At 40.1% G+C, this 17997-nt stretch overlaps 1 protein-coding gene across 1 annotated transcript in view; it reads right to left on the bottom strand.

The window, feature by feature from the left end:
- The window catches only part of LOC112117333, an 87451-nt gene that overhangs the window by 33967 nt on the left and 35487 nt on the right, over window positions 1–17997 (bottom strand). Inside the window, exon 6 of the mRNA XM_029911961.1 lies at window positions 16143–16286. Coding sequence (XP_029767821.1) covers window positions 16143–16286 — 144 coding nt within the window. The remainder of the gene's footprint in view (window positions 1–16142; window positions 16287–17997) is intronic.

Below are 17997 nucleotides of genomic sequence, written 5' to 3' on the forward strand. Positions count from 1 at the left end.
GAATTAAAAATAGAAATAAGGCACAAATATTTAACGAGAGCCGAGCAAAATTAATTTCTATTCCAGGACAAATTTTGATATTTCAAAATCTGTTTTCTTCCTGAAATAGGACAAAAAGTTGAAGGTTGAAATTTTTTGCAGAATGGACAAATTCAAAGATATTTTGATTCAGAAATGTCTAAACAACTTATTTTGACATTTTTTATCAAAATACTCCCTAAATAGAAATTTTGTCTCAGTTTGTTGAACTGCATTTCAACATTAAACTGCATTTCCCTATTCCCTTATGGGAGTTGTAGTTCAGACCCCCATTCTTTCCTATGGGCCAGGCTTCCTGGCCAAAATATATCTTCCATAATGCACCCAGACTCATGTGACAGCCATGATGCATCATACAGAGGAAAAGCATTATAGGGAATGTACTGCATTATGTAATGATGTCTTCCAGGGAACCTAGCCCATAGAAGGGAACAGGGGATGGAACTTTGGAGCAAGGACCTTTTTTTTGTTCTATGTTTGGACAGCACCTAGCACTGTGGGATCCTAGTCGATAAGTAGGGCTCCTAGACGATTTGGTAATACAAATTAATAATAACTACAACACCCATACAGCAATGCACTGTATGTAAATGCAGTTTAAATTTTTTTAAAACTCATTTGAAATGAAATGTTCCTGGTCAGTTCAAAAAACATAGTATTCCCATTTGGGATGAAACAACCCAAAATAAAGTATTTCTGTGATAGGGTGAAGAGTGTGCTCTCCCACACAAGGCAAAGCAGGTTGTCAGGCCAATTAACCTGGTACGTTACACCTGGGGGAGAGCCAGCAACTGAAAGTCTAATTGATACTGAAGTTCAGTTGGGCAGGGATAGGCTGAGCTTGTAGAAAGCCAGGAAGCTGAGAACAGAAGGGAGCCGCAGGGGAAGTAATCTGGAGTCACTCCCTGGGAAAAGAGAGGGCTGTTTAGGGCTACAGAGTCTGGCAAGAAGTCCAAGAGGGAAGTAGCCTATAGGTACTCCCTGAAAGGAGGGAATTTGGGCTAGTAACCCCAGGGAAGGAGGGGGCAGAAGACAGAGCAAGGAAGTAGGAAGGAGTCCAGGCAAATAGCTACAGAGTCTGGGAGCAAGCAGAGTAGAGTTGCTAGACATAGAGTCCCTGGACTGGAACTCAGAGTAATGGGTGGGCCCGGATTCCCCAGTCAATCACAGGGGGAAGTGGCATAGGACCCAGCCTTGGAGCAGAAGACTGGAACGGGAGACTACACAGTGACCTGGCTCGAGGACTGAGCCACAAAAAGGAAGCACTCCAAGTCCTGGAGAGCAAGGAGAGATGTGGTGTGAGCAATCCATCAGAAGAGCTGGGGTGTCAGACCTAAATGGAGCTAATCCCCAGACATGGCCACAAAGAGGCTATTGCCACAGCACTGTCTGGTGCGCAAAAGGTGGAACTGCAGCAACATTTTGGGAGCTTTTTCTGTGCAAAAAGTTAAAAATCTGTGGGTCTCATTAATTATGCATGTGCACAGTAGTGCAGAATTCCCCCAGGAGTAAGTAGTCTGGAAAGGTTGACAGGCACTGGTCTAACCTGCTCTTAAAAATCTCCCATGATGGAGATTTCATAACCTCCCTAGTCAATTTATTCCAGTGCTTAACTACCGTGACAGTTAGAAAGGTTTTCCTAATGTCCAACCTAAACCACCCTTGCTGCAATTTAAGCCCATTGCTTCTTGTCCTATTCTCAGAGGTTAAAGAGAACAATTTCTCTCCCTCCTCCTTTTAACAACCTTTTATGTTATGTCCCCCCTAAATCTTCTCTCCTCCAGACTAAACAAACCTTTTTTTTTTTTTTTCAATCTTCCCTCATAAGTCATGTTTTCTAGACCTTAATCATTTTCATTGCTCTTCTCTGGACTTTCTCCAATTTGTTCAAATCTTTCCTGAAATGTGGTACCCAGAGCTGTACACAATACTCCCATTGAGGCCTAATCAGTGCACAGTAGAGCAGAAGAATAACTTCTCGTGTCTTGTTTATAACACTCCTGCTAATACATCCCAGAATGAGATTTGCTTTTTTTGCAACATTGTAGACTCTCATTTATCCTGTGATCCACTATGACCCTCAGATCCCTTTCCGCAGTTGCCCTTCCTAGGCAATCATTTCCCATTTTGTATGTGTACAACATCCCTTCCTAAGTGGAGTACTTTGCATTTGTCCTTATTGAATTTCATCCTATTTACTTCAGACCATTTCTCCAGTTTGTCCAGATCAATTTGAATTTTAATCCTATCCTCCAAAGCACTTGCAACCCCTCCCAGCTTGGTATCGTCCGCAAACTTTATAAGTGTACTCTCTATGCCATTATCTAAATCATTGATGAAGATATTGAACAGAACCAGAGCCAGGACCGATTCCTGTAGGATCCCATTTGATATGCCCTTCCAGCTTGACTGTGAATCACTAATAACTACAGTAGAACTTCTGAGTTACGAATTGACGAGTCAACATCACACCTCATTTGGAACCCGTCATGAAGTACAGTCAGGCAGCAGCAGAGACACCCCCCCCCCCCCAAAAAAAACCCAAATACATTACAGTACTGTGTTAAATGTAAACTACTACAAAAAATAAAGGGAAAGCAGCATTTTTCTTTGGCATAGTAAAGTTTCAAAGCTGCATTAAATCAATATTCAGTTGTAAACTTTTGAGAGAACAACCATAACATTTTGTTCAGAGTTACGAACATTACAGAGTTATGAACAACCTCCATTGCCAAGGTGTTCGTATCGCTCAGGTTCTACTGTACTCTCTGGGAACGGCTTTCCAACCAGTTATGACCCACCTTATTGTAGCTCCATCTAGGTTGTATTTCCCTACTTTGTTTGTGAGAAGGTCATGTGAGACAGTATCAAAAGCCCTACTAAAGTCAAGATATACCACGTCTACCGCTTCCCTCCATCCACAAGGCTTGTTACCCTATCAAAGAAAGCTATTAGGTTGCTTTGACACAATTTGTTCTTGACAAATCCATGTTGACTGTTATTTATCACCGTATTATCTTCTAGGTGTCTGCAAACTGATTGCTTAATTATTTGCTCGGTTATCTTTCTGGGTATTGAAAGTTAAGCTGGCTGGTCTGTAATTCCCTGGGTTGTCCTTATTCCTCTTTTTATAGATGGGCACTATAATTGCCCCTTTCCAGTCCTCTGGAATCTCTCCCATCTTCCATGACTTTTTGAAGATAATTGCTAATGGCTCAGATATCTTCTCTCTCAGCTCCTTGCGTATTCTAGTATGTATTTCATCAGGCCCTGGTGATTTGAAGACATCTAATTTGTTTAAATAAATTTTTAACTTGTTCTTTACCTACTTTAGCCTCTGATCCTACCTTATTTTCACTGGCCCTCATTAAATTAGATGTCCAATTGCTACTCAACTTTTTGGTAAAAACGGAAACAAAAAAAAGTCATTTAGCATTTTTGCCATTTCCGCATTTTCTGTTAATTGTTTTCCCCCGTCTTTGAGTAACGGGCCTACCCTGTCCTTGGTCTTCCTCTTACTTCTAATGTATTTATAGAATGTGTTTTTGTTACCCTTTACGTCTCTAGCTAATCTCATTTTGTGCCTTGGCCTTTCTAATTTTGTCCCTACATATTTGTGTTACTTGTTTATACTAATCCTTTGTAATTTTTGTAGGACTCTTTTTTGAGTTTCAGATCACTGACCATCTCCTGGTTAAGCCAGGGTGGTGGTCTGCTGTACTTCCTCTCTTTCCTACGCAGTGGGATAGTTTGCTCTTGTGCACTTAATAATGTCTCTTTGAAAAACTGCCAACTCTCTTGGACTGTTTTTCCCCTTAGACTTACCTACCAACTCCCTGAGTTTGCTAGAGTCTGCCTTCTTGAAATCCATTATCTTTATTGTGCTGTTTCCCCTCCACTATTCCTTAGAATCATGAACTCTATCATTTCATGATCACTGTCACCCAAACTGCCCTCCAATGTTAAATTCTCAGTTCCTCCCTCTTTGCCAAAATCAAATCTAGAACAGCCTCTCCCCTAGGAGCTTTCTGCATCTTCTGAAATAAAAAATTTTCTCCAATACATTCCAAGAACTTCTTGTAATACCATGCAATAGCACTTATTGAATCTTTGCTGAGAGGTAAGGATAATATGGATAGTTTGGGGTAGATTATGAAAAGTATTAGCAAAATGTGGATTAGCTAAATTCTGTTGTATGCCATTGTATCAGCATTAAAGAGTATTCCTACTTCAATGGCTATTATTTAGATTAGAAAACTGAGCAATTCTGTATATTAACTACTGAGAAAGCAAATTCTAGTTCCACTAATTCATAAAATACAAGGAACTGGCAGTTTACTTTACAAGTTGGTTACTTAAATATTCAAAGAGGACCTGATTCTGGATATATATATATCGTATATACTCGATCGTAAGCTGGTGCTCCCTGGTGCTTCCCTTTTTTTACTAAAAAAATTAGGCTTATGAATGAGTATATACGGTACTATTGGAAATACAGTTTACTGCATTGAGGAAAAAAAAGACTATTCACAGTATTAAGCACTATGCTTGACAGCATTAAAAGGATTAGGCCCCACGTTTGAGTCTGTTCCTCAAGGAGTATTCCTTGCTGACAAAATTGGTGATTTTCCTTACTTTTAAGGATACAAAGGGAAATTCTCCTGCAATTCCCTTCAGTTTCACTTCCTCTTTTATTATTATTCATTACCTCTTATTGTTATTTATATAGCACTCAGTGTGCTCTATGATCTTCAAACAGGCAAGAAGGGGAGGTTATATACCTTACAGTCACTTGAGTTCAAGATATTTTATGTGTGTCCAAGGCTCTTGATCAGAGACTGCAAAGTAACATCTGCGGGCCTGCACCTGCACAGAGAAGTGCCTTGTGCTCTCAACAAGGGCATATAGGGAAGTGCAAGCTGGTTGCCACTTATTTCCTTCTCAACTGCGAAGCCGAACTCCAAAGCAGAGGAGGAGGAGGGTGGGAGGTGGAGCAGCACCCATAGGGACAAAATATCTCAAAGAACTCAAGTTACTGTAAAGTAAGTAACCTCTCCTTCTTTAAGTATATGTTCCTGTGGGTGCGCTCCCAAGCAGTAACTCAATGAGGAGGTGGGTGCTGAAGAGGTAAGTCCAGGACAGTTCAAAGGTGCATCACCAAAGGTGGTGTCTTTCGGTAAGATGGGGTAATGTTTGATAAAGGTATAAACAGAAGACAAAATAGCAGTCCTGCAGATTTCTGCTATGGGAATGTTCTTCAGCAGAGCTATAGCTGTGGATTGAGCTCTAATGGAATGTGCTGTTACTCTGTGAGGGGACTGCACCCCGGAATTTTCATAGCAGCTCAAGATGCAACCCAAAACCCACTTAAACAACTTGTTTGTGGAAATCAGCTGGCCCTTCATCCTATACAAATAGCCTGGGAGAGGCCCAGAATAGTTTAGTCCTGTCCAGATAGAATGCAAGGGCCTCTCTGACATCCAGTGAATGAAGGCTTGATTCTTCTCTGGAGGTATGAGGTTCCAGTTAGAAAACTTGGGGAATTTCTTGGTTAACGTGATGTTAGGATTAGACCTTTGGGAGGAAGCAAGGATGGGGATGCAATATAACTTTGTATTTGTAGAAGGTGGTGTATGCTGGGTCCATCATGAGCACTCCTAGCTCCCCCATTCTCCTTGAGGTGATGGCAATTAGGAACAAAATTCTGAGGAAAATGTGGAGGAGGGAGCAGGTCACCATTAGTTTGAAGGCGGGGTTTCCTTAGAGTGTTTAAAACCAGACTGAGGTCCCATTGGGGGGGCAGTTGTTGAATGGCAGGAAACAAGTTGTATAGGCCTTTTAAGAAATCTGGCTGCAGTACGGTGGGCAAAGACTGAGATGCCTTGATAGATGAGTGGAAGGTTGTGATGGCGGTCAGATGTGACTAAGACTGAGCTCATTGAGAGACCCTGTGCTTTTCATTCTAGGAGGTAGTCCAGGATCTTGGAAAGTGGAACTTCTGAGGCTTGAGAAGATGGAAGGGAGCCCCACAATTGGAAGTGCTTCCACTTTTGGAGGCAAGCCTTGTAAGTACCAGGCTTTCTGCCAGATAAGAGAACTGACTGATCTCTATCCAAAATGGTCATTTCCAAGCTTGAATGCCATTGAGGAGCCCTGTTCTCAAATTCAGGGAGGAGGGGTTGGGATGCATGAGGGACTCTGAGTTCTGTGTCAATAGAACACAGGAAGTCTGAGGGGTCTTACCTCTGAGAGGCGGACCAAGTTTGAGTGCCTCATCTGTCTCAGACAAGCAGGTGCTATGAGGATAGCTCTCGCTCCTTCTTGGGCAGCTTGAGAACAGTCTTGTGGATAATGGTATAGGTATAAGTACAAGTACAAAGAAGGGTATGGGATCATCATGTTGTCAGTACATCCCCCAGAGTGTTGTGGCTGTAACCTCCCTTGGAGTAGAACAGACTACATTATGTGTAGCAGATGCTGCGGAAAAGTCTTTGAGCTCCCATTCCTGATCTTACTGTAAGTGTTTACTCAGGGATTGTGCGACTGTTTTCTGGAGCCCTGGTAGACAGACTGCTGATATCTCTATCTGCTGGTAGATACACCAGTTGCACAGCCTTAATGACTCTGCACATAAGGACTGGGATCTTGCTCTGCCCTGGAGGTTGATGTAATACATCACTGCCCTGTTGTCCAGCATTACTCTGACCGAGTGACCTCATATGGTGTGAAGGAAGTGTTGGCAAAAATAATGAACCAGTCTTAGCTCCAAGATATTGATATGGAACACCAATTCCTGTGACAACCATTTGCCCTTTGCCGTCTCCCTATGCTGAACTTCCCATCCTAACAGAGATGCATGTTGTAAGAGCCTTCGAAAGTGCTTGATTTAAGACTGTGGTTCCAACACAGACCTTCCTTGAGTCCTTTCACCATGTAGGAAAGTCCAGCACCTTCTGAGGCACTGTAACACATTTGGAGAGGTTGGGTCTGGGGTATGCATTGTTCTTATCCATGTCTGGAGGCATCCTTGTGAGGAGTCGCATATGTGGAGGCCGACATGTGGCCCAAATCCTGCAGACAAGTCTCACAGTTTGCGGGCTGCACTGTAATGTTGAGATTCGGTTGGACAGGGTGAAGAATCTCTCCTTGGGGAGGTAGCTCTTGTTGCAGAGTCCAGAGTAGCTTCTATAAAGTCTATTGTCTGTACTGGAGTTAGTATGGATTTTTTGTGGTTGATGTGGAGGCCCAGAAATTGGAATAGCGTTCTTGCTCTGGACATTGCCGACTGGACATCTTGCGGTGACCGGCCTCTGAGAAGCGAGTCATCCAAATATGGGAACATTGTGAGCCGCTACCACTGAGAGAATGTTTGTGAACACCCTTGGGGACATGGAGAGTCTGAAGGGGAGAACTCAATATTGACAGTGTGCCCCATCACAAATCTTAGGAAATGCTTTTGGGAGAGGTGGATGGCTATATGAAAGTAGGCATCCTATAGACTTAGGGATGGAATTATGACACCATTCTCAAGTGCTGTTCAAAGTTCCTGAGGTCAAGGATTGGGGTCCACCGTTCACCTTTCTTGGGAACAAGTAACTGGAATAGAACCATCTTCCGATGAACTCTAGTCGGACTGGTTCTACTGCTCCTAGGAGGAGGAGAGAATGAAATTCTTCTTTTAGGAGTTGCTCATGAGAAGAATCCCTGAAGAGGAATGGAAAGGGGGTAGGAAGGAGGAAAAGAACCCAGTGTACAGAGTAGCCCATTTTGATAACCTCCACGATGCACTGATCTGAGATAAGGTACTCCAGACAAGTAGGTTGCGTGATGGTCTCCAAAGGAGGGATGGTCACACAACATGTGATCCAGTGGACTGAATTGGTTGATGCTCTAGACCAGTGGCTCTCAAACTTTTTTTACTGGTGACCCTTTTCACATAGCAAGCCTCTGAGTGCGACCCCCCCCCAATAAATTAAAAACACTTTTTAAATATATTTAACACCATTATAAATGCTGGCGGCAAAGCAGGGTTTGGGGTGGAGGTTGACAGCTCGCGACCCCCCATGTAATAACCTCGTGACCCCCTGAGGGGTCCCAACCCCCAGTTTGAGAACCCCTGCTCTAGACCAAGGTGTCGAAAGTGCCTCTTAGAGGGAGGGGGCTGATTGGGCAGAAGTAGGGATTGGAGGCCCCAGTTTCTGTATCCTGGCCTTTCTCCTGAAGGGCTCCTGAGGCTTAGAGAAAGTGTGCTGATGGTACTGGAATGGTTTTGATCTTTGAGTGGCTTGGAATCTACTTAAAGGCCTTTTTGTTGCAGGCACATACATTTCCAGTGACTGCAACATTGCTCTGGAATCCCTGAGCATGTGCAGAGAGGAGTCTGTATGTTCGCTAAAGAACTTGGGCCCTTCAAGTGAGACATTTTTCATTGTGTTTTGTACATCCCTTGCAACGCCTGAAGATTGGAACCAGAATGCTCTTCTCATAACTACCGCCATGGCCATGGACCTGGAAGCTGTGTCAGCAGCACCTACAACATCTTGCAGGGAGGCTTTTGCAACCAACTTCCCCTCAGTGATGACAGACTGAAATTGATCTTTCTGGTCTTGTGGCACGTGCTCAATATAATGGGTAAATTTGGAGTGTGTGTTAAAAATCATATTTTGCCAAGGCCTGGTAGCTGGTAATATAAAATTGGAGAGTGGCTGATGAGTAGCTCTTCCTTCCTGGCAAGTCCAGCTGTTTAGGCATCTCCATCTGACAGGGAATCTAGAGTAAGCTTGACAGTTCCTTACACTGGTTGCATCCACTACAAGGAAAGTGTGGTTAGAGTGGAAGAAGTACTTCACTGCTTTCAGTAGGATGTATTATTTCTTATCTGTCCACTTACAGGTTGGTGGGATTGTGGCAGGTGTTTCCCAAAGGGTATGTGCAGCAGATGATAAAGCCTCAATGATGGGTAGGGCAACCTTTCTCTGAGACTAATGTTCAGGATGCCCATCAAGTAATGTTTTGACTCTTGAACTTCCTCTAGTGGGATCTGAAGTAAGTCCACTAGTCTTTTCAGGAGATCCTGGAAGATCTTAAAATCATCAGTGTAAGAGTGAGGTGGTAGCATTACTGCCTAGTCTGGAAATAAAGGGAGATCTCCTCAGCCTGCAATTCTTGCTCTTCCTGTATATTGTCCGGCACTGGAGAATTGTGTGGTACTGATGTGTGTGGTACAGATGCACACAATACTATAGGATGATTTGTAGGTGCCAGTGCTTTCTCTTAGGCACCTGATGGAGTTGGTTGCTGTAGTACCCCATGGGTCCCAATAACCCCAATGGGAAGGGGATAAGAGAAGAGACTTCAATGATAATCAATCTCTGAGCCTATGATGTCTGGTAGGTTCTCTAGGATCCTCTTCATGAAAGGGACTCATGAGGGTAGGGTAATACAGTACTGGTATGTATCCCTGTACCGAGATCTCTGAATCAGAGAAAACTTCCCCTGAACTAAGGAGGAGGGAGCTGCACTCTGGTGTTCTAACCAGTACTGAAGCCTTGAGACATAAACAAGTCTCAATTTGCTGCTTTCGTAGTGGTACCAAGGTGGTGGTACTGGTAGATCTTGCCAGCATTGGCGACACAGGTGCATCAGAGATAATGAGATCCTCTGATGAAAGGAATCTGGAAGGAGATGGAGGGCTTTCACATAAGGTTTGGATAGTTACTGGCAGGTGAGATGGAGGCTATTGTGGAACTGAGGTAAACTGCAGAGTCATCTCCCCTTTCAGAGGTACAGTGAAATACCGATACCGGGGCATGGATAGGAGTCCTGTGTATCTCACAGTGCTATAAGGTATCAGATGGTGCTGCCATGGTAGTTGCTCTGATGGTAGGTATGTCAAAACTGGTTTCTGCTTTGGTATTGGACTCAGTCAGAGCATCTCCTGTATCCTTACAGGAATGAGAGGTCTCCCGACAGCGAGTCTCATGGGGTGACCTGCCCCTTTTTCTCCATTTCCTTGCTTTGAGACCTATGTTTTCTTCTTTTTAAGAGTTTTATTGTCCAGGGCTGCAGACAAGGCAGCAACTGAGACTGAGGCAGCTTGAGATGTAGAGGCCAATGTACAGGGAGGGGAAGCAGACCCCTCCAGAGCTAGAGCACATTCTATTAATAGGAGCTTAAGTCTATTCTCCCTGTCTTTCTTGCATCTTCCTTTCAAAGCCAGACAGACCTTGCATTTAGAAGTGTTGTGAGGGGTCCCCAAACACCACAGGTAGCTGGAGTGTTCCTCACTATGGGGAAATGACATGTGGCAAATCTCTCAGGTCCTAAGCTGTGGGGTCTTGGGCATAACAAATTGTGCTCTGACACAAACAAAAGACCAAAAAAAGAGAAGAGGAAAGAGCCCCCTGCCCCTCAACTAATACAAGAGTACTAAATAAAATAAAGATATCAAATGAAAATAGATAATGAAAAACTATTAAAACAAATAAACAAAATAAAGAATTCACAAAGTGAAGGCGGGAAGTGAATACAGCAGACCTCTATCTCGAGCTGCAGGCAGATGAGAAGGATCTGAGTGGGCGTGGACTCACGCCTCCCTATATGCCCTTGTTTAGCACATGAGGTGCTACTCTGTGCAGGTCTAAGGACATTAACTTGCAGTCTCCGACTGAGAGCACACAGGCACATGTACATCCTATGGTGGAGCACCCCTAAGGACATAGACTCAAAAAAAGAGGGCAAAGTTTCTGCCATGAAGGGCTTAATGTTCTGATATTATTTATAAATTAGTGCTCATTACAATGACTTTTCATACCCCCAGCAGATAGAGATATACAAAACACAAGGAAATAAAACATAGCAAAAAATATATATATAACAAAGGACACATACTATACAATCACCAGAACATTTTCATTTTGTTTACACTTACCACACCTTTACACTTACCCTAGAATATAGATTTACAAATGAGATAGAATACAGGTTTACAGAAAATGCTGGTAACATGCTAAGTTGTAAAAAGTAATATATTCTTCATACATATTAGCCTACTTTCATCTGTGTGCTTTTTATACCAAAAACATAACCACGACCCATGAATTATAATTCCAGACAGGCCAAAAACATAGAAGATGCCTGTACATTGTTTTTTAACCTTTTAGACAAGAATTAAACCTCACAATTTAAACAAAAATTTCCAAGTGAAAACTAAAACTCAGTGTCAACTTCCAAACTTCCTTTAAAAGCTGAAGGTTAAGTTATTGCAAAATCCTTACAAAAACGTATCAGATTCCAGTCATTGGCTATTTTTTCTATAATATCTTGATGTAAACTGAAGACAAAACCAAGTAATTTTCTAACCTAATTATGGGCTATAGAAACTGACAGAATCACAGTGGTAAGTGAAATGAGGCTTCCTAACACTTTTTTTTTCTTAAAGTAGTAATGTGTACAAAGATTTGGGATACAAAAAACAATTGAGACTTTTTCCTATGATTTCTATGCCTTCTTTAAGTATATTTATGTTGATAACCAGACATGAAAACTGAAAAAAAAGTAATACAAGTGGCTGTGAATAAGATACAATAAGGGGATGTATTTAATAGAACGTTAACTTATGAAATACACTATAATTCAAATATTTTAACAATTCATGCACTGACTACAAAAACATCTTAACTGCAATAACTTGCAAATGATTAAAACCGTTACTAAAAAGAAAACAAAATAGTATGTCAACTTTTAGTTTTAATAAAATTTCTTATCAAAACACTATGTTAGATATACATCACATTGTACAAATTTAAAATTGCACAATAGGTGTACAGAACCACAGAAAGAGACTGCATTAAATGTCTGGATTTTCAATCTTGATGTTTCTCAGACTCTAATTTAAAATACTGTTTTCACAATTGCTTCATAATAAAACAAAAGCATGCTGACGCAAGTCTTCAAAACTAAACCCCACTAAACCAAAAAGTGTATTTAAAACATTAGTTCAACATCAAGTATTTCTATCTATTGCCTAATATGTTTATATGGAAAACCATCTCAAAAATCTTAGCAAATTTCAAACATTTTTTCTTAACTACCAAATCCTGATTTTTTTTAAAATACAGATGATTCTTCTAAAATCAATATCTTAAATCAGTGCTCTACTATCTTGTGCAATGGACCTTGTTACTCTCTAGTGCTATGTAGGGCTGTCAAGCAATTAAAAAAATTAATTGCGATTAATCACAATAGAACAATAGAATACCATTTATTTAAGTATTTTTGAATGTTTTCTACATTTTCAAATATATTGATTTCAATTACAATGCAGTCTACAAAGTGTACAGCACTCACTTTATATTTTTTATTACAAATATTTGCACTTTAAAAAAAGAAATAATGTTTTTCAGTTCACCTAATACAAGTACTGTAGTGCAATCTCTATCATGAAAGTTGAACTTACAAATATAGAATTATGTCCCCAAAAACCTGCATTCAAAAATAAAACAATGGAAAATTTTAGAGCCTGCAAGTCCACTCAGTCCTACTTCTTGTTCAGCCAATCGCTCAGACAAACAAGTTTGTTTACATTTGCAGGAGATAACGCTGCCTGCTTCTTGTTCACGTGACCTGAAAGTGAGAACAGGTGTTCTCATGGCACTGTTGTAGCTGGCATCACAAGATATTTACATTCCAGATGCGCTAAAGATTCATATGTCCCTACATGCTTCAACCACCATTCCAGGGGACATGCGTCCATGCTGATGACAGGTTCTGCTCGATAACAATCCAAAGCAGTGCGGACTGATGCATGTTCATTTTCATCATCTGAGTCAGATGCCACCAGCAGAAGGTTGGATTTTCTTTTTTGGTGCAGTTTCCGCATCGGAGTGTTGCTCTTTTAAGACTTCTGAAAGCATCCTCCATGCCTCATCTCTCTCAGATTTTGGAAGGCACTTCAGATTCTTAAACCTTGGGTCAAGTGCTGCAGATATCGTTAGAAATCTCATATTGGTACATTCTTTGCGTTGTGTCAAATCTGCAGCTACAGTGTTCTTAAAATGAACATGTACTGAGTCATCATCCGAGACTGCTATAATATGAAATATATGGCAGAATGTGGGTAAAATAGAGCCGGAGACATACTATTCTCCCCCAAGGAGTTCAGTCTAAATTGAATTAATGCATTATTTTTTTAAACGAGCATCATCAGCATGGAAGCACGTCCTCTGGAATGGTGGCCAAAGCATGAAGGGGAATACGAATATTTAGCATATCTGGCACATAAATACCTTGCAAGGGCTACAAAAGTCCCATGCCAACACCTGTTCTCACTTTCAGATGACATTGTAAATAAGAAGTGGGCAGCATTATCTCCCATAAATGTAAACAAACTTATTTGTCTTAGCGACTGGCTGAACGAGAAGTAGGACTGAGTGGACTTGTAGGCTCTAAAGTTTTGCATTGTTTTGTTTTCGAGTGCAGTTATGTAACAACAACAAAAAATCTACATTTGTAAGTTGCACTTTCACGATAAAGAGATTGCACTACAGTACTTGTATGAGGTGAACTGAAAAATACTGTTTCTTTTATAATTTTTACAGTGAAAATATTTGCAATAAAAAGTAATATAAAGTGAGCAGTGTACACTTTGTATTCTGTGTTGTAACTAAAATCAGTATATTTGAAAATATAGAAAAGATACAAAAATATTTAATAAATGTCAATTAGCATTCTATTGTTTAACAATGCAATTAAAACTGCGATTAACCATGATTAATATTTTAAATCTTCATTACATTTTTTTACTTAATTATATGAGTTAACTGCGATTAATTGAGAGGCCTAGTGATATGACATGTATTTTTATATGAAGCCATCCTTCAAAGGCATCTACAACTTCGCCTTAACTTTTCTGTTCTTCCCTTTCTCAAAAACGAAATAATGATTTTATGGTTTATTCAACCTGACCCCATTACAAGTTCAAATGTTCCCCTTCAAAACCACTATAATGGGGCCTGACCATATACTCTTCTTAGAATACTAGAATGACAGCTGTATAAAGTCCTAAAAATTTGCATTGCATATCTGGACTCCCAATAAATGGTGCCTGGGACAAATGCACTTTGTGCCATGGGAAGGACAAAGTCAAGTAATTTTAGACCCAAGATTTAGATTTTATTTAAAAATTGAAAAAAACTCCTTGTTTTGTTATAGTTTCCTACACAATTACGGAAGTCTTAATTGCATCAACCACTTTTCAAGTAAGAGCCTCAGATTTAAAAACTTGTTTTGTGGTTCTCATCAGTCAGACAGCATATAGACAGCCAATGACCTTTGTTCTCTCCTTACAAGTATCTAAAGATCACTAAATTCATCCCATTCCCTGTAGATCTCTTGTATGAATAGCCCCTTATTGTAGAGGTACAAATGGATACCATATTACATTCTTTGAAATTAATGAGGTTTGCTTTAGGCAGTTTACTTGAGCAGCCATTGTAAATATGCTGATTCTTTTTTCTGCCATCGTATCACTACAGTATAAACATGTTCAATGAGGCATGATAAATGTATCCATTCATTGTAAAAAATGCATCTTGGTGTCTGCAATATAATTGCTATCTTATGCTGATAGTACCGCACACAACCAAGTTCTTTACAATTGTCTTTGAAGAACAGAATTAAATATTAAATTAAGATCTATTTATGCAATGGACAAATATTCTTGAACATATATGCCATCAAGATCACCTCCACGTTTCTTAACACACAACAGAAAATCCAATCTGGCAGAGTCCAAAGATGCACTATATCAACTGCTGTTTAAGTACTATAAAACCATAAAACATAAGAACAAAATATTAATTTTGTCAGACTTACATTGGACTACTAAAACAATGGCAGCAATAATAGACAGAGAGATACTTTATTAGTCCAGGGACCAGGAAAAATGCAAGGATTAAATTTAAAACTTACTACTATACCAGTGTTTAAGCCTAAGGTAAAAAGGATCTATGGCAATAAAATGATCAATCTCCATGCTGGTTCAGTTTTAGGTATCTGCTAAGAAGAGAATATTATCTGTGCCAAAATCCTGAAAAGAATGTAATGTGGTTTTACAGAACTGAGACCACTGTCCACCTGTACCTACTTGGTGGAATTGCACACACTCCAACTGCAGGACCCTGAGAGACTAATATTTTAAGTATTCTGTTTTCTTTGCCCAGTTAGAACACTTGGCCCCAAAAGACTCAGTTCTAATTAAGCATCTTAATGCTGTAACTTAAAGAAACACAGCTGTACATTTTCATGCCAACAAAAATCTCAAAAAATAAAATTTAGATAGTCTCTAGGCACAATTACATTTGGTATTTCAGTAGATAGATGGTTTGTAATTTCAGGCTGGTGAATACTGCAATTGCAGCACATTGGTTTAGCTGCCAGATGAAACTCTGGGCCAAAAGTGAAGATGGAAACAAAGGGAAGAGGGAAGGAAATCTGGGTTATAAGTGTGACAACATTTTGGATACCAATTAAAATGAACAAGCATTCACCAAGAAATAGAAAACATAATTGTTCAGTATAAAAACCTGGTAAAAGTTGGATAAAATATTAAAAAGCAGTGGAAATAGTTAAAATGCAATAAACTACACACACAACCTATTCCTCTAGGCTTTTCTGAGTTCTATTTAAAAAACAGTTTTGTCAGGACTTCCTCAAAAAAAGAACAAAAACAAAAAACTGTTCAACAGTATCCTCCTTAGACAACATTATTTGAGACCCAACTATAAAGGAAAACTTGTTTACTTCATACTATCCAAAACCAAAGTTAGTACAAATGTAATAAATAGAGATTGTAAAAACATTTAACATACATTTTTATATTAAATTTTATTTACATTTAAGCCTCCAAAACTTTGTTTAATGGAACAATCTCCAAGAGAGAATGGTCCTTTAATTGCATTAAGCCTACTTAAACCTCAGGAGAAAGTCCACTGTTCAATATTTTTAAAAGGGTGATCAAAAAAATGGTGTTAGTTGAATATAACCTGAGTTATCGGTTATTTGAAACACTGAAAGAATTCCAAGAGTCTATACAGCTTCCCCACCTCTGTCTTCGCTGTGGAGGTGGCCTTTGTGTGTTTTTGTGAGGAGGTTCCACTGAATTCATTACAACAGAGATGGAAATTTGATATTCATATCGTTCCAACATCTGAGCAATCTTCTCACGAGGGACCCCATGTTTATTCCTCCTACAAAAATAATAATTTAAATAAACTGTTTGGTACTTTTTATATGTTTTCAGTCTTTCTTAAACTTTTGAAGAGTATCTTGTGTTTTATCCTCTCCATCTATCCAGACTGTCAAATGCCATCATTTAATCTTCTGCCCACTTTCAAGATCCAGAAGGATCACATAGGTTTTTCCAACACTACAAAACAGTAAGCTTAAATATAGTTGAAACAGATGAATTCACTACAACTGACTACACACTTCTCAAAAACAATATGCTGTAGTGGGTGGAAGTTCAGATTTAATTACACAATATTTACCATCTTATAATATCCAAATTGTATTGCATCTTTTTAACACAATTCATTGTATATACTGTACATTCAAAAATATTTTAAAAAAAGTATTTTCCTTTATACAGAAATGTGGTGCTGTTTGTCACAGTTTCAGCAGAACTGCACCTGTATTTCCCCCTCTGTGGTCCCTTGAGGGCACCCAATTCAAGGTTTCTGGCTCCCAGTCATCACCTCTCTTGGGCAGAGACCTGCATCTCACTCCCCCCAACCAGTGGTTTTAAGGCTGCACAGCTCCCAGTCTTCTACTGCAATAACGGCAGCAAACCATTCTGCCTAAAAAAAACAAGACCTGTGCTTTGCTTTCTCTCCAAGGGCTATAAGTAGTGTGAATGCCAGCAGTTACAGGTCACCACACAGCTTTTTCTAAGCAAGTACATTTGTTCATCAGGTAAACAAACATGTAAAAACAAACAGCCTACCAGAGGTCACCCATTAGTCTTATGGGGCCCCAGTAGGCCAAAGTCTTTCCAATTCTTCTGCAAGGGATAGGGCCTCCCTTGGACAGCAACTCCTGTCTGTTTGATAGGCTAGAAATAAGACCCCGAGTCACTTTAAACCAGGGGTCGGCAACCTTTCAGAAGTGGTGTGCCGAGTCTTCATTTATTCACTCTATTTAAGGTTTCGCGTGCCAGTCATACATTTTAACGTTTTTAGAAGGTCTCGTTCTATAAGTCTATAATATAGAACTAAACTATTGTTGTATGTAAAGTAAATAAGATTTTTAAAATGTTTAAGAAACTTCATTTAAAATTAAATTAAAATGCAGAGGCCCCCGGAGTGGTGGCCAGGACCTGGGCAGTGTGACTGCCACTGAAAATCGGCTCGCGTGCCGCCTTCGGCACGTGTGCCATAGGTTACCTACCCCTGGTTTAAACTCAGGCTATTTATCCAAAAGTCCTTTCTTTGTCTATCGGTCTTTGGAGAATCTGCTTAAAAATAGTGTATGTGAGCCTCTCCAGGAAGTGGTACCTCTCTGGGAGGGTTACAACCTGGCTGATTTACCTTAGTCACGACCCACTGTTTTTAATTCCCGGAGGAGCTGTGGTAATCCTCCCTCATGGAGTAGAACACAATCATACATAAACCATTTATTTAAAACAATGGACCCCAAAGATACTGCATGGGTTTGCAATATCTTACACACTGTTAATATAGACAATATGTGTATACTGTTCTAAGATAACGCTTCTTTCTATTTACCTATCAGATACTATGGTGCTGTTAGATACAACCGTGATGGGGGCCATATCAGGGACCCCCAGTTGAACACAGACCCTGCTCATTGTACTTGGCTGACTCAGCTAATGAACCCAGATTGGCTGAAGACTTCAGCACTCACAGTCTCAAACAAACACTGCAGCAGCCCTAGGTTCCT

Source organism: Terrapene carolina, unplaced genomic scaffold, assembly GCF_002925995.2.
Source record: "Terrapene carolina triunguis isolate 2854851 unplaced genomic scaffold, T_m_triunguis-2.0 Scaffold139, whole genome shotgun sequence".
Taxonomy (NCBI): Eukaryota; Metazoa; Chordata; order Testudines; family Emydidae; genus Terrapene; species Terrapene triunguis.